This window comes from Terrapene carolina, unplaced genomic scaffold, assembly GCF_002925995.2.
Source record: "Terrapene carolina triunguis isolate 2854851 unplaced genomic scaffold, T_m_triunguis-2.0 Scaffold22, whole genome shotgun sequence".
NCBI classification, from domain to species: domain Eukaryota; kingdom Metazoa; phylum Chordata; order Testudines; family Emydidae; genus Terrapene; species Terrapene triunguis.
In genome coordinates, this window is record NW_020664373.1 from 20899806 (window position 1) to 20926155 (window position 26350).

Consider the following 26350-nt stretch of genomic DNA (forward strand, 5'->3'; position numbering starts at 1 on the left):
GGGGCAGTGGTGAAAACAATCATTTTAACCCTGAATTTTTGTTTGTTGTTTTTGTTTTTTTCTCCATCCCCTTCACTGACTGAAAATCATGTCTAGTTTTCAAATATTCAAATTCTTAAATATTTTACTATTCTTGCCCTTGAAAACTGCCTCTTTTATAAGACAATATCAAAATCTACCTGTATTTCCAATTTTGTGATGTAATGTAATTTCATTGGGTAGAAAGAAGAAACATCAGACTATTAAAAAGACTTGAAGTGTCTCCTTTTTGAATTTTTTTCAATTTCAGAAAGTACACACACAGTTTAATTAAATATTTCAGACAGTTTAATTAAACATTTCAGACACTTTCTAGTTGTCAATAATATTTAACTCTAAACATCTGAAAACATGAGGCTTTTGCTTTGTTTTCTCTTTGTTTTTTTTCCCCACAAGTTAAAATGGGGAGCAAAATTAGCTATTTAATGGGACCAAAATTAGACATATAATGGCATTGTGGTTGCAACTCTAATTACGGAGATACCAGCAGCTCTCAATAATAACGTTGGCCCTGCAGTTCCAAATCATACAGGCTAATGGAACACTTCTTTTAGTTATAGAAGGGCCTTGACTTTGTTTCAAAGCTGCAGCTGCTAAATAGAAGGCAGCATGTTCACACACACATTGTGCCTGATCGATCCTGCTGCCTCACAAGTCGATAGCAAATGTCTACTGTTGAAATCAGTGGGTGCAGGGTTAGACCCAAAACAACCCACAATGCAACTCACTAATAACTTTGCTACATTAAAAGCTCTTTTCTTCAAATGCAGCTGGCATATGTGCTTTCAATGAGATTTAACTATGTGAAAAGTCTAAAGTTGTTTTGGAACTAGAGGAAGACAAAGAAACAGGCAAAAGTCAAAATCTCAAGTGAGCCTTACATTTTAATTACCTATAACTCAAAACCAGTGTGATTAATTATCTTCAAACTTTGCACGATCTCTTTCTGCTTTCAGGGGAAATATGACAAATTATAGGACAAACATTTTCCAAGTTATATTTATAATGATGCCAAACAGGGCTTTATAAGAAAGCTTGTTGACACCTTAACTCTGGAGAAGTTACCACCTTTCCATAATAAAGCAGAGGGAAAAAAGGTTATGTCTGTGTTCACTCATTCCTCTTTCACAAAGAAAATAAACTGTTCCTTAAGTCCAGATCTTTCTGACTGCTCTGAAGTCATGAGAATAAAATGAAGCATCATTTGAAACCAATTGAATTGAACTTTATTACGTTGATTCTCTCAGCACTCTACATCTTAGTATGTTATTTATTTTCATCATTTTCCTCAACTTTAGCCATAGAACCAGGTTATGGAAGACAAATTCCATATAATTCTGTTTTTTCAGTCAGTTTTCGGACAACATGCTGCTCATATCACAGCTTTGCAAAAGATCAATCCTTTGTGTCAGAGTGTACAGTACAGTATTTTTCCCTTTATGAATACATGGCAAAGTAATTAAAACTATTATACCAATATTAATTATTTTCTGTGGGTTTTAAAGTGTCTGTTTCTTAAACTATACAGAAGAGAACTATGTATTTATGTACTTCTAAAAACACTTTAGTAGACTTGCATTCAAGAAAGATATATTATTACAGGAAAAAAATCTGGTCCCACTCCTATTTTTTAAATAAATCTGGGAAACAGTAATTACAAATAGGATGAAATTATTACACATTATTATACTTTTTTACTATGTTGTAAAATTCCTTTCTCTACACTACATATGCATTGCTTACTATATTTTAAAGTCATACTGCTTCCTGTAACACTAAGACCAGATCACGTTTTTGTTGTTACACACACACACACGCTCTGTACGTGATACTTTATTACTGTAACCATTCACAGTTCCAATTCATTGGGACCACTTTCAAGCAAAGTTCACTTGAGGGCTAATGATGTCTTAAATGTTTTTCCTTCATAAATGTGGCAGGGTTAGTGTCTATGATCTTGTGACACAATGAGAGTGAAATGAACCCGAGCAAAATGCCCTTAGAGATTTAGTCTCAATAACATTATGTGCTGTTGTGGAGGAAAGGACAGCTTAAGGTCACTTGTTTTTACTTGGACAATTTGGAAAATATCCTATTACATGTACTGCCAGGTTTATAGAGGGTTTTCTTTTTGGTGCTTTAAAATATTATTTAACTTTTATATTTATTAAAGAAAATTTCTTCTTTCTTTTAAAAGGAAAGATGCGGAAATAAAACAAAGATTTGTTTAATCTTTCTAGAGCAAGATATAAAAAAGGCCAACATTTGCAAAAGTTTTCTGTGTGTCTATTTTTGGATGCCTAATTTGAGACACCTTTATGAGACCCAATTTTTACAGGGTGATACTCAACATTTAAGACATCTTGGGTTGGATCCCCAAAAACTGCAGCACCATAAATCAGTTCACCCACATAGACCCGGATTTTGAGGCTTATGGGCTTTGCATTGGTGCAACAATCCATGTGCACAGATCACAATGTGCCTCACCCCCTGTGAGGTAAGTACTATCATCCCTGTTTTATAGGTAAAGAAATTGAGGCATATAGAAATTAAGTGGACAACATGTTCAGTAGTGGATACTAATTTTGGGTGTTCAATTTGAATCACCTTTGACCTGATTTTCAGTGTAGCTGAGCATCCACAGCTCATATTTACTTCACTTGATGTGGGTGCCCAGCACCTCCTGAAGCAGGTCTTATTTGTATCAACTTGGGAACCACAAAATTGGGACATCTAAAATTAGTTGTCAGTCCTGAAACTATTAGGCTAAATTACTTGGCTAAATTCACATAACAATTCAGTGATACAGTCAGGAACAGAATCAGGTTTGATGACTTTCTGTCCCAGGCTGAAGGACCATACATCTGCTCTCATGGTCATCACAGGACTGAGTCAGGAGACATGGATTCTCAGGAGGAATTTACAGTACCGGAACCTTGGGCAATTACTAATGAAAAATAGGCTGTGTAGTTTAGTAGGTAGGTAGGTCGGTAGATAGATAGATAGAACTGTATTATACTGGATAAATAGAAATTTAGGTAGGTTCAGATAAAGATATAGAGTGGCTAATTTTAAAACATGTAGACATTATAGAATTTTGCTCAGAATTATGGTGCCCCAGAGAAAATGGTGGATATCATTAGATGTAATTTTTGTTAGTAAAGGAGATCACTATGAGTGAAGATTTCAGACTCCTAGAGAAGTCTAGAGTAGATGAAGGAGTAGGTAAGGAAAGACAGATGCGTACAGTGTAGGCAAAATGAGCATGTTCTTTGGAAGACTTAAGTCCACATGAAGATACTCTCTAAGAAATAAGCTGAAGCAGTGAAAAGCTATTGTTTAACTACACTTTACAATGCTAAAATCTGGTAAATTAACACAGAGCAAGGAAAAGTATTATGGTCCTTCACCATTTATGCTTCAAAATTCTTCTGGAGTTTAGCTGGAGAAATAATAATTATATATCTATGAAATTAGAACCCAGATAGTTTATGCTGGCTACAAAGAATAGGAAGAATCTCAACAGCCAACCAAAATAGTCCTGCCCTGTAAAATTTTCAATAAAAGGGAAAAAGAAGTGTAGTACTGTGCAGATCATAAAGAATAATGGAGCTAAAATGAAAGAAATAGGCAATGTGTGCTGGAAGCCCTAGACTGCCCAATATAACGTAATACCAGGATATATTTTTGATATTTTCATCTACTGATCTATATTTTAGTGTACATAGAAAAAAGTGACAACTTTCATTTTTTATGGGATAATAGCTCTTAATAAGGTAAGTATTTTGATAGCAGACTGATTCTGAAAACGTGATTTATGAAACTCAATAAATTTTGAAGATTTCACAACAGATCATTGTTGTAAAGGTATATATTTGACCTGATAAATTATAGACTGTATTGCAAAAATTTTACTTTATTTGTAGACTATTATTAACCTGGCAGATTATAACAGCTCCTTAGGATCTATTTTAGATTATTATACCAATCTGATAACAGTATATAGGGACACTATGCTTATTTAGTTGTGTTTTTCCTCCCAAATTAAAGGCATGCAAATTTAAGGATTTATTATCTTGGCTATTACTATTTCAATATCAAAATGATCAGATCATTTAAAATGAAGTATTTGACAACATGTTTCAATCTAAGGCTTTACAAAAAGTACAAAAATCTTAATCATCTAACATGTCTGTTGTTTGGGCTTCATGGCACTTAGAAATGGCCAAAATAATATGTTTTGAAACTGTTTAAAATTATTTTTATCTAGTGTCCATAGTATACTATGTTGAACCCAATACAATTATGACATTCTTAAGAGATGGTACAGATTTACTCTGAAAATATTGACCGGCCCTATAATCACTGGTGGAGATGAATACCAAAACCTTTTACTACCTCAGGAAAGTAATATAAAATAAAAGTATTGGAGAGGGTGGGGGGGAAAGGAGGGAGGAGGGAAACAACCTATGTCAAATAATCACAAGTTGTGAAAAAAATGAAATACACAAAAAAGAAACAGAAAAGGACCTAGCTGCTTATGTATTTGAATAAATCCTTCTCCTGTCAAATTGTTTAAGAGAAAGATCATACAACATTTCTCCATTCTTTCTATTTTCTTTTTTTCTTTAAATAAAAAAAGAATTTTAACTTCTCTCCTCTGCGATAATCAGGCTTCGTTTCTGGAGGATGAAGCAGAGGAATATTTTATAATACAAAGCCATAAATTCAGTTTACAAGAGCTCAAATGAATGGAAGTTTAGCACTTAAAGTTTTGCACAGGCAAGCTGAATCTTTTATATTGAACACTGTTAAATCTGGAAGGCAGGTAATTACTTTCAGGCTATATAATAACAAATTACTTTTATTGCCACAGAGTTGCTGAAGTTAAAGTTTTGTTTTTTTGTCTATGCACATGTATTTCCATATTTTTGTGTGTTTTCAAAGATGACTAGTACTTACGCAGTTTGCTGACAAAACACTTGCATTAATAAGCTACTCTTTTGTATAAAGGGACTGAGGAGCTTTTCATAACAGGATGACAGCAGGATACAAGCCTCTCAAAGTTCTTACAGAAACACTCAAACGTGAAAAAGGTATAGAACAGTATAGTTTTTTCTCTGTTTACATCATGGATCTTTCTATATATTTCCTTCCTCTTTTCGTGTTCCATATCTGACCCCCTAGCCCGTGACACCATAATGATGGGTGCATTACAAAGAAGATAGACAGACAGATCTGATTTCACTGCTGTGGCACAAACATGTTCATAAAAGGGGACATTCTGATATTCTGATAAATGCAGTTTTCATTATGAAAAAAACTATTCTGTTCCTTTTTCAGTTATTTTCAAATTCAAATCCTAGAAGTCAATTTAAAACAAATTAACTGGAATTTGTATGTTACTTACCTTAATCTAAATGTTTCCTCTTATGTTCCCTGCTGAAACGATTACCCTTTTAATAGCTGTTACAGGCTTTCAACCACAAAAATTAATGTCTAAATGTTTCTCATACCTTTTGTTTGATGATCATGTCGTTGATGTCATCAAGATCACCCACTGTCACTATCTGGGATTTTATCACTCGATCCAGTAAAGAAAGCCAGTCAGTGAGTTCTGCCCAGGCCTTATTAAAGTCAGCCAGAGCTGGCACCTCCAGAAGCAAGGAAGATGGCATTTCTACTTTGGAGATGGTGGTTTCCTTGGTTACCACAGTTTGTGTAACCACAGTAACAGTTTGACCAGAAGTTTCTGAAAATTTAAAAAAAAAAAAATGTTAACATTATTGAATAAAGGGACCATGATAAATTGTTCATTTCAGTAACATAGTTCGCTCACTGGAAAGGTAATTATTTCAATGAATGTATCATTTGTAATATTTTGCCCACTTGAAATGTGAAAATGCAAATAAAACAAATCACATGAATTTATATACAGTATACCAAGCATGTCTTCACATATACCCAGCCTCTTCCCGCAGCCCCCTCCCCCAATTTACCTGTAAGAGCTCACCCCATTCCAGCTGTGACAAAAGCAGTGTCAGAAATACCCCTGTGTAATCACAACCCCCAAATGTGTGCTCACTGAAGTACTCTGCTCCCTTGCTCCCTGAAAGCCTGGGCTGCACATCACATCCTGCTTAGTTTGGATAAAAAACATCTGCTGTTCCAGTAGCGACCAAACCATTGTGACCTACACCCTACCCCTCAAATCTTGAGTTACCAGTGAAACTGGGATTGTCTCTCCATTTATTTATTATCATGTGGATGGGAGGCTGTAAGAACAGTCTGTACTGTGTGATGGTGATGATGGGAGCGACACTTGCGGATGTGGGACTCAGGGAAAATAGAAGACTCAATAGCAGGGATTGGTTGGTTGGGCCATCTTTGTTTTATGTAAGGTTAGAGTCTCACCAAAAACAGGGAGAGAGCTGCATTTTATTAACTTTTCTGAATGGGTTGCTCTGATTTCCTGGGCATAATGGTGGGTGGGACTAGGAATGAATGGGGGCTACCCTCCAATATTCCAGGCCAGGATAAGAATGTCATTGGTGGTTACCGCATTGGAAAACTTCTATTGAAACATTATGGGGAGGGGATATACTGTGTGTGCATGTGTGTGGTGGTGGTGGGGGGAGGTCAGGGGGAGAAGGTGTAAAAGGCCCTCAAAATTAGGGAATTCTTGTATTCCGCCAACAGTGGTGGCAGAAGGGGAGAAGAGGAAAGGGGCTTTAGCATTACCTCCCTGCCTGATAATTGGAGCTGTGGAGAAAGAAGAATTTTGTTCTACACAAAGAAAGCTTAAATGAGTGTAATTCTTTGAGTAGCAGACTGGGGAGGGTTGAGCTGAAGTGGGTCCTTTTCGCAATGGTATATGTTTGGAAGGTGAATGTTTGGGCGGAATTGGTGGAAGGCCATTTTGGTTGAAGATGAGGTTTGTAGCCTGAGTGAAGAACCTTATTTGGACACCCAGCTGTGGCAGCTGAGGCCTTCAGTGGCCATTTTAGGATGGCTGAGAAGCAATGCCACTATGATTGCTGATATAGTGACCTGGAGAGTGGCTGGATTTCAAAAGGTTGGGGTATTGGATTGGGCAGATATGCAGGAAAAATTCAGAGTGAGTCATTTTATTTCATTTCATTAGGTACATACGTCATCTCCCAGAAGAATGAGGAGTCAGAGATCAAGATCCTTGCTTTATGCTGAATAATGTGAGCTCTATGCTTAATAAGTTAACAATTATTCATGATTTTGATAAGGATGAAGCCCATGACTTCTGTATGGCTGAGTTGTTTATATCCAACGTGATGTGCAGGAGGTCACCTATCCTTAAACTAGGCCTAGCTCATTGTATCACTTTGATATGTGAAGCATAAACAGTATTAGCATTAATTCAGAGATCACCCCTTTGCACTACAAAGTCCCTGTATGAGCTAACAAATTTCTCATGCTGCAACACTGAAAGTTCATACTTCAGATGAAGAGGAACAACTGGGACATAGATGAGCTAGGTTCAATTCCTACTCTACAACAGAATTCCCCCATGACCTTAGCTTAGTCACTTCATCTTCTTGTGCCTCAATTCTCAAAATATAAAATGGCGTTAAAGAAACTTCCTTCCTCACACTCTTTGTCTGATTGTTTAGATTGTAAACTTTTCTGGGCACAGACTGTTTCTTAAAGTGTATATGTTCATCACCTAAAACAACTGGACTCTGATCTCAGTTGCAGCATTGTACATGTTCCCACATTAAATTAGCTGTGATTAGCAAAAGTGTTTATAGGAGAGGAATCTGCTGGCAAGGGAATTCCACCTATGTGTCTCTATGTTTTAGAATTCTTTCCTTGCTGCTCATCTCAAATTACTTGACTCTGATGACTGAGGGCACGTCTTCACTACCCGCCGGATCGGCGGGTAGCAATCGGTCTATCGGGGATCGACTTATCGCGTCTAGTGAAGACGCGATAAAATCGATCCCTGATGGCTCTGCCGTCGACTCCGGAAATCCACCGCGGCAAGAGGCGGTAGTGGAGTCGACTGCGGCGCGGCAGCGGTCGACTTGCCGCCATCCTTACAGCCAGGTAAGTCGACCTAAAATACGCCACTTCAGCTACGCTATTCACGTAGCTGAAGTTGCGTATCTTAGGTCGACCCCCCGCTGTAGTGTAGACCTAGCCTCAGTCTGCATAGTTCATTGATATGTGTAGATTACTGAAGAGATTTGGGGGTTCTCAATAGTGGCATTTATTTTATTTATTAAGGGCATTAGTATGTTGCAGGAGCTAGGTTAGTTTTGTTGGTATGGATGATGTTTTGGGACATAGAAAGGCTTTTGGTTGCTATTCTTTTGTGAATTTGATTGTATTTCTGATCTCTTGTTAGGATGCCTACCGCCTGGAACAGGCATTATTGTTCAGTCCATATAGGGAAATCAAAATATAGTTGACCTTCATATTTGTTTACTAAGAAAATAATAAGCAATTGTATAAATAATTATCTAGGATTTGCATTCCCACTGCCTGACAACGTGCATTCTCATTTACCACTGTGCAAAGTATGTATAAAATGGTATTAAATCAGAATGGAAGTATTTTAGACACACATCACACAGGTGAAAATAAATGACAACATAAGGTGCCAGGTACTTATATTTTTTATTTCGCTGCATGATTTAATAGTATAATGTATCTTATCTCACTCGGTGGGACAACTCATTTGAGTAAATATTTACTCACACAGGGTCAGATCCTAAACATACAGACTGGTTTAATGGAACTAGCAACAACTGACAAGTGCAGCAATTTCACATATAACTCATTTAAAAGATGACAACAAAGAACTACTCAATATCTGACTTGAGTCAACTACTACACAGACAGCATATAAATTCACATCCATGCCTAGACCCAGGGGATTCTTGGAGCAAAGGAACAGGTTTTAGGGTAGCAGTCATATCAGGAATGTTTCACTGGATTCTCATTGTAAGACAGTAAATATAAATGGCCCTCAATGGAAAGCTATGAAAGTATAATTACTCATGGTAACTCATGCCCTAAGAGTACTACATTGCTAGTGCACCATTTTAAGTGCCAAGCATCTGCCCCTTAGTTGTGCTTTTATCATTCAAAAATTAGATCTGAAAACTGGCTGCTCAGAGAATTTGTGTGTATGTGTGTGTGTGGGGGGGGGGGGAGTGCACATGCACATGCAGTTAATCACAGAAAGGCAATTTATGCTTTAAGTTGCTATTACACGTACAGTTTGGCAAAGCAAAAGACAGCCAAAGACCTATTAGCATGACTGCCGATTTGAAAATTACATTTGCAAAAATATTTTTAAAGGTGCAGACCTCATATTATTATAATGAGTGTGTTCCCAAGAGGCTCACTCAGATGTATTAAAATACATTTCTAGATTACTGTTCTATTGTGTTAAAATGTAACTCCATCATAAGAAGAAAAAAGATAAAATAGTACAGCGGGTTAATGTACTAGGACTTGACAGTCCAAAAAAATTGGAAGATCTGAATAACTCCTTTGCAATGTAGCTGCACAGGCACTACCTGATTCAACAACCTAAATGGCACAATGTCGGAGCCATGAGAGCTAGAATTAATCCTTGGGTGGTGCCACCTGCAGTTTCTTGCATTCCAAATGCAAAATACGGTTATTGGGCACTGGATTTAAGTTTTTTAAAAGGACAAAGGTGAGTTTTGTTTTCTGTGGACAGGCTGTTTCTTCGCAAAGAAAGGCTGTCTGTGGTGCATGTTGCCTTCAGAAGGCAAAGAGGCATTATTTCCCCACTTAGGTAAGACCAACACATTGTTTTTTGTTTGTTTTGTTTTATTGTAGTTTAAACTTGGTCCATTTGAAGATGGACCACTGAGACAGTTTCCACATTTATGTTTATTCCTTCCAGAAGAGTTACAGTCTGGACTAAAAAATTCAATCGAGAGGTTGAAGTTCACACCTAAATTGCCAGTTAATCTGAATATAATGATCAATAATGTGAAAAACAATATAAAATTTACTTCTTGTGGCTGTTTTGAATAGATTGGCCTACTATGTTTCCAACAGTTAAAACACATTACTCAATATAGTGAAAATTAGTGACCCTGAAAGCCTGGACAATTTACAATTAGCTATACTGTAAATTCCTTTACACTAACTCAGTGTTTCTCAAGCTGGGGTCACCGCTTGTGCAGGGAAAGACCCTGGTGGGCCAGGCCGGTTTGTTTACCTGCCCCATCTGCAGGTCTGGCTGATCGCGGCTCCCACTGGCCGCGGTTCGCTGTTGCAGGCCGACAGGGGCTTCTGGAAGTGGCAGCCAGTAAGTTCTTCAGCCCGCGCCGCTTCCAGCAGCTCCCATTGGCCTGGAGCAGCAAACCGCAGCCAGTGGGAGCCATGATTGGCCGGACTTGCGGACGGGGCAGGTAAACAAATCGGCCCGGCCCGCCAGGGGCTTTCCCTACACAAGCGGCGACCCCAGTTTGAGAAACACTGCACTAACTGAAACGTTGAAGAATGTAATTTGATATAAATATTTTTAAATTAACATTTTATAAATTCAGGAAAACAATGTTTCTTTTGTATGATTAAATAATGTAATATCTACTATCTGAATAGTTAAAAATATGCTAATATTTCATAATTATTTCCTACTCTAAATATAGGGAAATGGTATGATATTTCAGTTACTTTGACTGTTGGAAATATTAAGTTTCTAATGACAGCTACTGCAGTTAAATCTATTTGTCCATCCATTTATACCACATTTATCAGTCCAATATCCAAGTGCATTATTTGCACTTTTTTCAATCTATGCTTAAATGAAAAAAAATATCAGTGGAGCATAAGTTATGATGTGATTGTTAATTCTTAAAAATCATTTTAGAAAACAGCTTTTGTTAACTGAAAAATACATATAACAAAAAATAGTAACTTCCCTCCCTGACCATGCAAGAGGTTCAGTTTGTTATTTGTATGACATCATAAAAGTTAACATGATACAAATGCTTCCACAGTCATAGACAATATTGTCATTCTTGTCACATAAGAAAAAAGGATCACACAGACCTTTAAGTAATCATTAACAAAGTTGGGTCAAGCGGAGTGCCCCAAGGGTCGGTCCTGGGTCCGGTTTTGTTCAATATCTTCATTAATGATCTGGAGGATGGCATGGACTGCACCCTCAACAAGTTTGCAGATGACACTAAACTGGGAGGAGTGGTAGATACACTGGAGGGCAGGGATAGGATACAGAGGGACCTAGACAAATTAGAGGATTGGGTCAAAAGAAATTTGATGAGGTTCAACAAGGACAAGTGCAGAGTCCTGCACTTAGGATGGAAGAATCCCATGCACTGCTACAGACTAGGGGCTGAGTGGCTAGGCAGCAGTTCTGCAGAAACGGACCTAGGTGTTACAGTGGATGAGAAGCTGGATATGGGTCAATAGTGTGCCCTTGTTGACAAGAAGGCTAAAAGCATTTTGGGCTGTATAAGTAGGGGCGTTGCCAGCAGATTAAGGGATGTGATCATTCCCCTCTATTCAACATTGGTGAGGCCTCATCTGGAGTAGTGTGTCCAGTTTTGGGCCCCACACTACAAGAAGGATGTGGAAAAATTGGAAAGAGTCCAGCGGAGGGCAACAAAAATGATGAGGAGGCTGGAGCACATGACTTATGAGGAGAGGCTGAGGGAACTGGGATTGTTTAGTCTGCAGAAGAGAAGAATGAGGAGGGGATGTGATAGCTGCCCTCAACTACCTGAGAGGGGTTCCAAAGAGGATGGATCTAGACTGTTCTCAGTGGTAGCAGATGACAGAACAAGGAATAATGGTTTCAAGTTGCAGTGGGGGATGTTTAGGTTGGCTATTAGGAAAAACTTTTTCACTAGGAGGGTGGTGAAGCACTGGAATGGGTTACCCAGGGAGGTGGTGGAATCTCCTTCCTTAAAGGTTTTTAAGGTCAGGCTTGACAAAGTCCTGGCTGGGATGATTTAGTTGGGGATTGGTCCTGCTTCAAGCAGGGGGCTGGACTAGATGACGCCTGAGGTCCCTTCCAACCCTGATATTCTATGATTCTAAATCTGTCCAGGTCTTAATTCATCCCCAGTGTACTTAAAAGTATAGAGTTTTCCAGGGCTGAATTTGGCTCCAGTATTTAAAATGTAAGTGAAGCTCCTTTTAAAAATTGCTGGGCTGATTCTGTCCTGCTCTGCTCCCCTTCTTGCTTATATGGGGCAAATGGAGTAAAGACTAGACATTTCCACCTAACAGGTGCAGGGGACATCACATGGCATGTCAGGGAGGAGAGGTGTCATGATCTAAGTGTGCACTATATTGTACGTATCTTCAGCTGGCATGAAGGCTTTTTTTACCTGCTTCTGGTCCCCGCAAAAAGGAGGGTTGCTCATTGTCTCAAAGACATTTAAACCAAATGAATGTCAAACAGAGGCAGCACTGGGGGGCAGTTAAAAATCTCAGAGAAAAACAGGAGAGCAAAATGTTGTTGTAATGCAGAAAGAATTAAATGGAAAGTGTTATGAGTTATTCTTCTTATCCCAAAGAAATAAGAGATACTATCCATTGTTGATGTGATTGTGGTTGGTGGCTAAATGTACATCAGTGAAGAAATGAATGACGTAACATTTATTATTAGCTGCTTCAGACTAAGCTGCCACTTGTCACCTTTCCTAGATGGAAATCTTCAATGATTTGGATTGGCTCTTAGCAATATCCTTCTTTATACAGAGAAAATTAGTTTCCTCTAAAGCATTGTCCAAATCATAAAGAATAGCACTACAATGATTTGCATAGAAGTGGATTTTTTTACCTTAAAAAAAATCTACTGAAGCAACAGATGCATAAGTGCACGTTAGGATGAAGGTATTATGAGCATGGAATAATCATTATACTCCTCACAATTGCTATCAATTTCCTTCTGCTCATGCAGCACACACCTGTGGCTTATTGGCAATGCCCTGGGTTGCACTTTTTAAATGTTTACAGTCTATTTAGAGGTCTGTTGTGTTCCTTTTTCTTTTTTATTTGGAGGGGAAGGGAGAACAAGTTTTTTGTGTACATCTCTTTTGGTCACAGATTTTATCTAATTGCCGGAAAGAGAAAAAAATACATAGGAAATTATACTGTAATGAATCAATACATGAAAAGAACGTATACTTCAGTTTTCTATTTTTTTTTTGTATTTGTAACACTGTATTTTGTTTTGTATCTCTAACGCTGTCCTTGAGAGACTTCTATACATGGTGTGTTTTTCTGCCTACTTCTTTTTGAGCTGGATATTACATATCTGTCTGTAGCCCACAGAAAACAATATCGTGAAGAAATGACTTCACAAACTGTGTGTATTCTCTCTGCTGGACAAGATTTTTTCATTAAACACATCAGTCACAATTTGCTGCAGCAATTCCAACATATCATCTTGAATCATAGAATCATAGAATATCAGGGTTGGAAGGGACCTCAGGAGGTCATCTAGTCCAACCCCCTGCTCAAAGTAGGACCAATTTCATCCTACCCTCACTTTAACCCCTTAATGCTGGAGGTCACATTGATTTGGATTGGATCTCATAACAAGGTATTCCACACTGATGCCAAGAACAGGACAACAGAAAAATAAAGTTTTCTTGGGTGGGGGGAGGACGTGTTTTATTTATTATCAGGGAAGTTGAGCATGCAAAGTATGTACTGATGTTGGTTTGTAAGTCTTCATGAAAATATGGTCATTACTGGTTTTCAAGGATATAAATTATCATTATATCTATATAAACCATACTTGAATTTGCAGCTTAGAGTGTAAAGGTGCCCATTACTAATTCCTCAACCATCAAGTTCCCATTTTTATTTCTTTTCTGTCACCCCAACACTTTCTCTCTCTCGCTCTATCTCTCAGTTTTTCCTTTGACCTAAAAAAAATAATACAAAAAATATTTGCAAGTCTGTCTGCTAGGCAGGGGTTTCTAACATCTTAGGACTCCACTTTTCACCTCACACTGCACTCATTATTAAAGTTTAACATGTTTACTGAACAGATAGCATAGGAGATTTCTTTTTTAAATCCATTTTGTAACTTGCTATTCCTCTGATTAAATATGCAAATACTACACTGAGTAAGGTACACCAAATGTAATGGTTTATTCTAAAATAAATAACAAATGTTAGAGTAGCAGCAGGTAACAGGAATTTGCCCACTGGCCCAGAGTGAGAATCTTTAGATCATGTACATGCAAATTTTATATCCATGTTGTATATAAAATAATTAATAACTAATTAAAAATTCATATAACAATTCATTTTTCAATATGTTGATATTTTATATTGTTAGATTTTATTAGAGATAATTAATGTATTAATATTTTTATAATTAAACAACTTAAAAAACGTTCGGTATTCAGAAATTTAGGCCTTGATCTTGCAAATTGGTTCACACAAGTCAGGGCCCATTGAAGTCAAACTATGTTACCCAACACCTATTAGTAATAAGACTACTAATGTATCCTTCTTATGAAAACTTTCAGAAACTCCTTTACTGTCTATACATCACACACTATCTGCTCTGGCTACTTAGTGTTGCTTCAGTGCAGTTTAAACTAACCAGATAAACTGGATTTGCAATGGCTTTGTAGAATACATCTAATATCTGTATCAAATACAGAGTTTCAAAATAACTGTTATGCTCCTTTATTTTAACACACAAAGTTGAAGACAACTTTTTAGTTAATACCATTAACTGAAATATAGTCTGTATTATCTGAGTTTTTCAGTTTTCAAAGCAGAAAGAATACTACAGTTCTCTCAGTCAATATCCAAATGCATCAACCTCACCAGCAAACAGAAAAGCCTGCTCTATGAACTTTTCTAATGGCCCTATGTTAATGGTTGACTCATTCTCTTTATGTTTGCCCATTCAAGTGGGAAATTTTTTATGTGGCCAAAATGTTACAGGTATGAGCTCTAACTGTGACAACAGCCATATTGTCCTTGAAATCCTCTCTCTGTATATGGCTGAGTCCAATGGAAACTCTCACCACCTTGTAAACATAACCTCTATCATCCTCACAGATCGAACTGGCTCAGCTCCTGGTTCAGGATGTGAAACTGATGCTGGATTGCCTGCCCTTAATGCTGGCTTTAACAACAACCATTGTCCCCACTTATGGGCACCGGTAACAGTGCTCCTGCACATGTATAGAAACAGATGATTACAATTCCATTCTTCTCTTAATTCCCTCTCTCTGGGCTTAAAACACATAGAAACAGGCAGCTTATGCATGCTTTTGCTGACCAGAGGAGGATGTTATGGGTTCCTCCTGTGGTGCTACCTGGGACTGGGATACCACTGAACCCCCCGACCCACCAGCCTGGGCTCCCTTTATGCTGTAAAGCTGTGACCGGCCTACCAAGCACCAAGTCCTCTCCCAGGATTCAGCACACATACAGGTAGGGACACACCCAGCTGCACAACGTACAGATGGCTGTGATCAGTTCTGCATGGGGAGGCTACAGCTAAGGAACTCCCCAGCTGCTCAAGTACCCCCCTTACCCCCTCCCCGGAGCGTAAACCCAAGATTATACCATCTTGCACTGCACAGAGAACTGTGCAGCATAAGCTCATGAAATTTGCCCCCTCCCTCAATGTGGAGAAGGATATGCAATAGTTTTCTGCCCCAAGTTATGACTCCCACACTCCCTGGTTTTAGACAAAGCAAAAATAAGTTGATTAACTACAGAAGATAGATTTTAAGTGATTATAAGGGATAGCAAACAGATCAAAGCAGATTACCTAGCAAACAAACAAAACACGCATACTAAGCTTAATATACTAAAGAGAATGGATATGAGTAGCAAATTCTCACACTAAATGATGATTCAAACAGGCTGCAAAAATTCTTAAGGGGCCAGTTGCACTTTCTTATAGCTTAAAAGCCCCAGGTATTCCTTTCGCAGGCTAAAAATCCCTTTTAGCCTGGGTCCAGCCCTTCCTCCCAGTTCAGTTCTTGTTCCTCAGGTGTTTCCAAGAGCCTCCTTGGGGTGGGGAGACAGTGAAGAACCACGATGATGTCACTCCCCTGCCTTAAATATGCCTTTTGCATATGGCCGGAACCCTTTGTCTCAAAGCTTAGATCCCACGCCAGTCAGAGGAAAAATACTGGTATTCCAAGATGGAGTACAGTACCAGGTGACCTGAGGCTGTTTGTAGCTTCCTCAGGAAGGCCCTCTGGTGGGAAATAAAGTTCTATTGTTTTCTCTAATGGCCCTTTCCAGCCAGCCATCTAGATTGAGTGCATTTTGTCTAGTGGGTGTTCCCCAGGTGTAAACACATTTGTAATTCAGATATATAGTCACTATTCGTAACTTCAGATACAAAAATGATACCTGCATACAAATAGGATAATCCTAGTCAGTAAATCATAGCCTTTTCAATGATAACTTACATGACTTATCTTGCATAAAATACACCATAGTTATGCCACAAGCATATCATAATAATATCTCTATGAAGAATATGGGGTGCAGTGTCACAGGGGATTTATCTGTACTGCAGATAGACTGCAAAAGCCATTCAGAACTTCAGTTGGCTGGCTATGCCTATGTTTGAGAAGCACAATGAAGCTGGCTAGAGTTTTCTAGAGTGCTGCATCACCAGTGTCAGTATTGCCACAGTGCTGCTGTGATTTACTGCATTCAAATTAATGTTGAAAAGGGTCTTGAGGGCTGCTACCCCTTTTGACTCAAGCAGTTAGCCAATATTCAGGGTCTTGTTGGTTATTTCTGGTAAGAGGAGAATCTGATGATAGACTCAGGTATTTCTTAGATAAAATTCTATTATTTACAAAGAATGTACACAAAGTCCTGTTTCCCTGAACACATCAGGAATCAAATAGCAGGAGACAGTTTCTTTGCTCACTGTTTCAAGACTCTTTTTCAGGGAGCACTGTGTCCAGTAAGCTCTCCCAATTGGCTTTATCTCAGGGCCATATTACTTGTACTTCTCTTGCAGTCTGCATCTGGCTGCTACTTCCCTCAGACACACAGACTTCCACCAAACAATTCCCAGCCCATTGCATTTGCAATCAGCCCCCAGCGGAACCCCTCCACCTACACAGCTCGGCTTCTCTCCAGTCTTGCACATGGCCTGTTGTTTCAGCTATCTCATGCCAAAAACGATCTTAACTGCATCTTACATTTATACTGAATGATGGTCATCTACTATGCCCTCCAACTTCAGTGAGGTTTCACTCAGCCTCTATCACTATGTAGACTAAAACTGAGTTGCATAGACTTCACATGTCACTTGATAGTATATTGGGATGGTCTTCCTGTGTAGATTCCAGAGGCCTGGAATGAGGATATAAGCGCTAGTATTTATCTCAATATGGTGAGACGCCTGACCTGGCGCAATAGAACCATTACTTTTGGGTCCAAGAGTCCCAAAATCCAAATGAATTATAAAGGGTGGATTTCTCAGAGACAAAAAGGCAAGTACTAGATTAAAGGGATTGATTTACTATAGCTAAGGCTATGATTTTGTCATGGAAGTCGCGGAAGTCACGGAATCTGTGACTTCTAGAGACCACCGTGACTTCAGCCTCCTGTAGCTGGGAGCTGCAAGGTCGTCCCCCCACCTACAGTGGCTAGGAAATGTGTGGTACCCCCACCACTCCCCAAGCCACTGCAGGTGCTAGGGTTACCCTGAATCTCCGGGCGGGGGAGGAGGGGCCCTGCAGCTCCCAGCTGCTGCAGGCAGCAGGGGCCCCACAGCTCCAGCCACAGGCAACACAGGACCCTGGAGCTCTGAGCCCCCAAGAGCGGTAGGGGCCCCCAGAGCTCTGAGCCAGGCCCCCTGCGGGTGGTGAGGGGACACGGCAGCTCCCCATTTTGTCACGGATGTTTTTCGTAAAAGTCACGGACAAGTCATGGGCTTCTGTGAATTCTTCTTTATTGCCCGGGACCTGTCCGTGACTTTTACGAAAAATATCCGTGACAAAATCTTAACCTTAATTATAACTATGGAGACTAGTGACCTGTTGTTCTATCACAGTATAATCTGAGGTTTCCTGGTTACTTCTGAAATATTTCCAAGGGGACTGCATGTCAGCACCAATTTTTTTTGAACTCCTTGGTTAACAATTTCATTCCATTTTTATTTACAAAATTACAACCTGGGTTAATTTAGTGATATCCAAATTGTTTAAATTTCTTCAGGTGTTGTCATGTAAACCAGGTATAATTCCAGTGCTAATGATCTACAGAAGGTATCTAATACGTCCCTACTGAAATGTTAATGTCCCATTAAAAGTTAATCTTTTACGGTATCAGAGATTCCTGCAAACAGAAGATTGAATAATATTTGCCTTTTGAAATTATTTATTACATGCAAAAATAAGAAACTGAATATCAAATATCTATTGTTTTATATGTAGTATAATTGCATTAATCTTTTTATGTTGTAAAGAAAATTACCAAAAAAATTGTAAAAAGAACCCCAAAACAAACAAACAAAAACAAAAAACCCAACCATACTATGAAAACTACATGGGAATACAGCAGCAAATGGGGCTAATAGGGTCTTATTATGAGCTGTTCTCCTTGGTGAAATGCCTGTTAGAGAGTTCCTTGGGGTTACTTAAATATCTGTACTGCTTAGGAGACTCCTCTGAGTGATGGCATAAGAACACTTGTCTGTGCTAGCTGATTTTAAAATAAAATCTAAAAATATCTTTGTAAACAACCAGAACAAAAAGTATAAGTGGTTTGACTAAGATATAAAAATGAACTTCACATATTTACCTAATGTACTGTGCTAGCAAGAAGAGGACCTGTTTTGAACTCAGCTGTCTGGGTTCTGGGTCAACAAACATGGAAGTAACTGCAGACATGACATGCTCAGCATTGTAAAAAAGGTGGTGCTGAATGCAGAAGACATGCAATAGTTTCTGACTTCTGTTTCAGGAAACAACACTACTATTAGCTCCTGAGGGAGTACTTCCTAGACAGAGATACAATTAGATCCTCTGAGACTGACCAATTGCAACATGGATCAGAGATCAGGGAGGAAAAGGAGTTAATAACTCTGACTAAAACTCTAAACAACAGGGTTTTAAAATGTTATTTATTTATTTATTTTTATGACAACAGCGCTAAGCTTGACTTGTATGTTATGCCAGCTGTTAAAATTGATTTTCTTAAATAACAACTGATCCTTGTAGAATTGGCTAAGCTCTTTTTGAATGCGCATGCTTCTGTTGCTCTGGACTCTGGCTTAGTTTCTCAGCAGTTTGCATCAAGAAGCTGAAATGCTCCTTTGAGAAATCTAAGGATCCAGATAATGAAACATTGTCCAGTGTGATATCCTTATTTAAAAGCTTCAAGCTACGTTATGACAAAGTTCTTGCTATTAAGGAAGGTATAATTTCTTCTATTTTGACTGAAGTGTTAAACCTTTGAAATTACCAATTTGGAATGATGTCCTTTAGAAACCAATCACACAGTGTTTTCCACAAGGCATTTATATCCCCACAAGTACTGAAACAACACTAGAAAAAGCACAGCACCTTCCTTGTATTTTTCTTTCTCAATACACATACTTGCACAAACACATTCACTAGAGAAGTATAGATAAGTGATTAAAATTAATAAGGAAAAATTAAATTAAGTGTTTGAGAGAGAAAATTTAGTTACACAGTATGTAGCAACAGATCTGGATATTTTATCCAGAGTGACAGTGAAGGTTGAGATGTCTCAAAGGGGATTTTCCCCCCAAGACAATTAGTTTTTTAGGAACCGAATGAATTTATACAAATGCAAAAGCAATAAAGTCAATAAGGCTCATAGCTCTAGAGCAGCAAATCATGACAAAGAGAACATAAAACACAACCTTTTAACATTATTTGAAGATTACAACAACAGCTCATTCCTGTTACATGCTCAAACCAAAAACTAGAAAGACCATTAAAGCTTCCAGCACGAGAAACACACAATAGAAAACTTATTTGTATCAATATGAGTCCTCCTCATTGCTATTCCACCAGATCATAGAGAAGGGAAAGAATTGAAGTACACAGTGAAGAAAAATAAAACAGAAATAATCTATCACTTTGCTTAGGTTAAAAAAGAATGAGAATATGAAAGAGAGAGAGAATAAATATCTTTTCTAAGAGTATTTCAAACCATTAGAGTAGTTATAAAGGCTCCAATTCTCACCTTACACCAGAGACTTGAAATACAATGGAAGCATGCCAAGAAAATACATGTGTATTTTGTGCTTCTTGAAAGATTGAATCTCAGGAGTCAAATTACTGTGGAAGTTCCATAATCTGGAATTCAAGGCCAGATTCTATGTGTATATCACAGAAAAATAGGACAGAACAGAAATAGGGAAGGCGGCATGGAGGTCAGTTGCAGGGGTGTACTTGTTTTCTTTTAAATTCTGTTTTACATCAATTTATTGCTTCTGAAAAGGGTTAGATTGACAGTTCTGTAAAGTGAAGCCATTTATTTATCCCCTGAATAGATGTGAAGAGTGGCAGTATCCCCAACCATATCATCTAAAAGCCTCAAACTTTTTCTGAAAGGACCTCTTCAAGGGCTGAGAGGTTAATTCAATATCCATGTCCAACAAGGTTGCCAATTACACCAAAATTTGTCTTTTTAAACCCTAAACCCATTCCATGAATGAGATTGAGATCAAGGGGGTGTTCTTAACATATACATAAGAAATGGGTTGATGGTATAAACGCTTTGAATACCTAGGAAACCTGGAATATCAATCCAAAATTCTTTAGCCAAAGAATCAAAGAAAGAGAATCATGTCAGGGAGTCAGCCAGAGAGCACAGGGGAAGCAATGGCATAGAGCCAGCAAGAGGAGAGAGCAGAGAGACTGCAAAGCTCTCAGGGAGGGAGAGAGATTCAGCCTCCACTGACGGAATAGAGAAAGGTCAGAGCCTACATCTTCACTGAGGGAGGAGGAAAGGACTGGATGGCAGAGCTTATAATGGAGGGAAGTGAGAAAAGAGTGAGACATCTTCAGTTACTGACTCTATGTGACATTTCAGCCTTAAGCAGGGCTTTACATTTTCAAAGTGTTCAGTGTTTTAGGGGAGTTAATGTAATCTGTTTGGTGACATTTTAGTATTTAGGTCCATTCGTTATTTTAAAATATACAAGAAAAACATTTACAATGTTTAAGCATTCATTTAATATAAACTTTTTCTCAAGATTAAACAACAATTGCATGATTATAAATGTCTAATGAGCTTTTAATGCTCTGAAATATATTTTAGAGTAATGAGCCATTTGATATTTGAACAAAATATGGTTCTTTACAATGAAATATTCAGTAAAATGATAATTGCTAGAATGATTATACGACTATGAAATGAATATTCCATGCAATATAATTGTTTGGGGCCTGAGTGGGCAATCCTTAACATGTCGGTGAGCGCTTGGTGACTTCAGCAGGACAATCTGTAGGATGAATGGATCTTCATCACAGTGGCTGCACAGTTGAGCCCATAATATAAAACATTATTGTTTACTAATTTTCCAGAATTCAGGGGGAGCTGTCTGGCAGCTTTCGATTCTTTGGTTGGTCTGTACCATTTTTTTTGTTTTGTTTTTTAGTTAGAAATATGGGCAGAGACTGAGAATTGAGAGGAACAGTGGAGATGCTGGGCAAAATGAGATTTAGATCTAAATTGCAATGTACAGTAGGCTGGAGAGCAGGATCAAAAGTACAGATGCAGATGCGAAACTACAAGAACCACAGAGGTTTAAAAGGAAATACTGTAGGAAAAGTAGGAAGTTTAGGAGAAGATGATTACAAAGAAAACAAGCTAGATTACTAGAATTGCTGGGGGGGGGTGGACAATACTGAAAGCTAAGTATCCATTATGATGATGATATTACACTGCTCTACAGCCAAAATGCTTCTGAAATAAATGTAGTCAAACTTTACTAATTCTGGGTCACTGAGAACGAAAATGACACATAAAATTGTTGATTGGCTCTAGTTTTCAAGATATGCTATTGGGTCAGTCTATACAACCCTTGACTTGGGAATGGCGGAGGATAAGTGAGTTATAAAGGGAAGGGATCTCAATTTAAACCAGAAATGACTAAAATACATCTTTGACTGGATCTATGAATAAATCTATGACTGGGTTTGGACAGTACTTGCTTTTTAGGCAAAACAATGAATGATGCAATCTGAAGCTGGTATTGCGTCATACATGATATGAATTGCATCATGTTATTCCTAGAAGTCATGGATGATGCAATCATAACGAAGTTTACATCACTCTGCTGAACAAATTGCCCTATATCAGCTCTAGAAATCATACAGTGTCGTGCTCTCTTATTTGTCAGTGTTTGATTTTGCAAAGGGACACATTTCTGTTTAGCCAAAGTGAGTAGAGATGCCTCGTACTTGTGTGAACAGTGCAGATAACTTCTGCTATGTTTGTGGTGAAGTGACTTTTGCATCACAAAAGCGCAGTATAACCACTATGGTTAAGAAAGCCTCTCACTTTTATTTTGGCTTCAAAATTGGAGATCAGGACAAGAGGTGGGCCCCACACATATGCTGCAACACTTGTGCAACAAATCTTCGCCAGTGGTTGAACAGGAAAAGGAAAACTATGCCTTTTGCAGTGCCAATGATTTGGAGAGAGCCAACAGATTATACCAGCAATTGTTACTTCTGGATGGTGCCGCCAGTTGGGAAAGGTGTGTCAAAGAAGAAAAAGTGGACTGTGCATTATCCAAACATTCCATCAGCTATACGCGCAGTACCCCATGGAGAAGGACTGCCGATTCCTGATGCACCAGAATCATTCTCACTTGAGTCAGACAAGGAAGAGGAAGAGGATGAAACTTCTGGTCCTGAACCATCAATGTCACAGGACCCACATTTTCTCCCATCCTCCTCCTCTGAACCACACCTCATAACAGAAGGTGAACTGAATGACCTTGTCAGGGATTTGGAACTACCCAAGAGTAAGGCAGAGCTGTTGGGCTCCAGACTACAGCAGTGGAATCTCCTGGCACGTGATGTTAGGGTTTCCATGTTCCGTGACCGTCAAAAGGATCTTGTCCCATTCTTCTTTATGGAAGGTGATCTTGTAGCCTGCAACAACATCGATGGTGTGATGGCAGCCCTCAACATCGTTCACGATCCAGATGAGTGGAGACTGTTCATTGATTCATCGAAGACGAGTCTTAAAGCTGTTTTACTGCATAATGGCAATGTTTTGCCATCAATTCCAGTTGGTCATGCAGTCCATATGAAGGAAACCTATGACAACATGAAACAACTTTTGAGGTGCATAAACTATGACCAACATCAGTGGCAGCTTTGTGGCAATTTGAAGGTTGTTGCTCTCTTGCTTGGTCTGCAGACTGGATACACAAAGTACTGCTGTTTTCTCTGCGAATGGGATAGTCGGGCAAGAGATTCCCACTACCTCAAGAAAGATTGGCCACTCTGACAGTCATTGGAGCCTGGGAGGAAAAGTGTTCAGCATCCACCACTTGTTGAATCAAGGAAGATTTTGTTACCACCCTTACAGATCAAGCTGGGTCTGATGAGGAACTTTGTCAAGGCCATTGACAAAACACAAGCAGCTTTCAAGTACCTCCATGGAAAATTTCCAAGGTTAAGTGAAGCTAAGATAAAGGAAGGGGTCTTTGTTGGTCCTCAGATTCGTGAACTTCTTCGAGATGATGCATTTGACCATGCACTGCGTGGCAAGGAAAAGACAGCCTGGAAAGCCTTCCAGTTAGTGGCAATAAATTTTCTCAGAAACAACAAGGCAGACAACTACAGGTTGTTGGTGGAAAACCTCCTCAAGGCATACAAAAGCCTTGGTTGCAACATGTCACTAAAGATACATTTTTTGCACTCTCATCTAGTTTTTTTTCCACCGAACTGCAGAGCAGTGAGCGACGAGCATGGCGAGCGATTTCACCAGGACATTGCAACAATGGAAAACGCTATCAGGGCAAATGGAGCCCATCAATGCTTGCAGACTATTGCTGGACAGTGACAAGAGATGTTCCATTTAATGAATACAAGAGACAAGCCAAGAAGCGCCGAGTAGACACTGAATAGGACTAAACTATGTACAGAATAGTTTTTTGCCTTTTGTTTCATAATAAATTTTATTTATATAACCCTTTTGCTGATTTTTAAAGTATTACATAAACAGGAGAGGTGAAATATTATCATGTAAGGCAACCATAAACACATGAAAAGACCTAGGTTTACAATTTATGATTAAAACTCTACTATCTACACAATATACATAGACATAAAATGTAAAAACTTAAATATATTAGAAACAGTAGCCAATCAGTTGTTTTAATTGTCATATTTGAATTCAGCACATCAAAATACATAATAAATAGCACATTTTATCTCTGAAGTAGACGACTTCTCAAAAATTGTAGACCAGTGTTATTGGTCAATATGAATGTCACCATAACTTTAGGCTGTTACTGTGAATTTCAAAGTGCCAGTTAGCTTTCCCAGGCACAGCTGGCTTTTTCAGAGGGGAGAACAGGAGGAAATTTCCACTCTGCCTATTCTTTCTGCCCCCAGCTTTTCAAATGCAGCAGTACCACCGAACCATTTATTGGACACGCATTTCCCAACAGAAAATAAAAATCCTGGTCACAATCAATCAGAAAGCTGTTAAAACAGATCTTTCTCTCAGTATAAATAAAAGCCCTAGTTGCTCCCCCCCCCAACCCTGACAATGGCTTGCAATGGGGAGGAGAATGTAGCTCATTTAAAGAACATGATTCAAGAATTATTCTATCCAATGCTTAGAATCACTTCAGTGAGGTAAATTATGCATCACATTTCTGAAAAGCAATCTACATAGTTTTATGCCCATGATAGCTTAAGCATCCCTAAGGTGAAGGTAACAAACTGCTAAGTACAGCAAGGATCGTTAAAATATATGTATCAGCAAATGCTGAGCCACTGGTCTTGATAGTAGCCTCTGCCAATTTTCTCGCTCAGGCTTGGGACACCCACAGAGGGTAAATGGAATATAATACCCTATTTGATAAGAATAAATGCAGTAGAGAAGGGACTCCTAAAGCAAGTTTCTGAGTAAACAAATTGTGTCAGAACTTTAAAGCCATAATCTGGGTTTCAGTCACTCAGGATCAGTATGGCTCTATAGGAGAGAAACGAGCTTAATTATGTGGAATGTACTTGTGCTAAAAAGGAAACTGAGGCAAATCTTTTAAAGACAATATGGGGAAATAATCCAGGAATAGACACTGCAGAAGTTCAATTGGCTACTCTATCTATGTTGGCTAAGATCATTAAATCTGAACCCAGCTAGACCCATGACTACAATATGGACAGGTGGCATAGAAATTGATTGAAGCGTATATTTTATATCTGCAATCTGGGGTATCATTAATAAAGCTCACTCAGCTTGGACAACTTATTGCTCCATTCAAAACCTTTCTGAAAGATAAACTACCTGGAAGTTCAGTCTCCTAGTAGTAATATACTGTTACTGTGGTGTTCCCTGTGAACCTTTCCTCAGGCCATGTTCAAGATGATTGATGGGCCCACTAAAAATTGAAAAGTGAATGTAACTAGGGAATGGCTTTGTTGTAGTTCAGTGTAAGAATTAACTAGACAGTGATGCTAAAAAGTAACAGAAGAATCTTTTGAATGGTTTGGACACTTTCTAAATCCTACTGCTCTGCATCATTGATTAAATTATCATCAACAATCTTTAATTGACCCCACTACATATTTTTAAGAGGTGGATGAAGAGATGTGAAATTTAGTATCACTTGATTATTTTTGAAAATTAAAAATACAAGGTGTTGAGATAATAATAGAAGACAATGCTTTCTGAAATATCCACAATTGAAAACATGCAACAACAGAGATGATTTGTATCAGCAAAATCTTAAAAGTCTTACTTTGCCATTCATATCCATTCTTGTTTATACAAGCCATACAGATCAAATATGATACTTTGTATGAGGTATTCTTTATTCATTGGCTCTTAAAGATTATCAATGATAATTAATTACACAGCTACATCTATTTTTTTCTACTCCTATAAATACAATTATTTTTAGAAAATGCTAGTGCTATTAACATAAAAGTGGGTAAAAATGTTGCCACACTGTTGTACTGTAAATACATTTATAGTGGCAATAATGAAAAAATCAGAATTGCTGTGGGGGAATTGTTTTTGTGAACAATGTTTTGTTTTTAAATTATGATGCGCAGCTCCAGGAAATAATTCC

General features: G+C 38.4%; 1 protein-coding gene across 1 annotated transcript in view; it reads right to left on the bottom strand.

Moving 5' to 3' along the window:
• LOC112125929 (dystrophin-like) overlaps positions 1-26350 on the bottom strand; it is a 1989526-nt gene that overhangs the window by 540614 nt on the left and 1422562 nt on the right. Inside the window, exon 51 of the mRNA XM_026648920.1 lies at positions 5556-5791. Within this exon, the coding sequence (XP_026504705.1) occupies positions 5556-5791 (236 nt within the window). The remainder of the gene's footprint in view (positions 1-5555; positions 5792-26350) is intronic.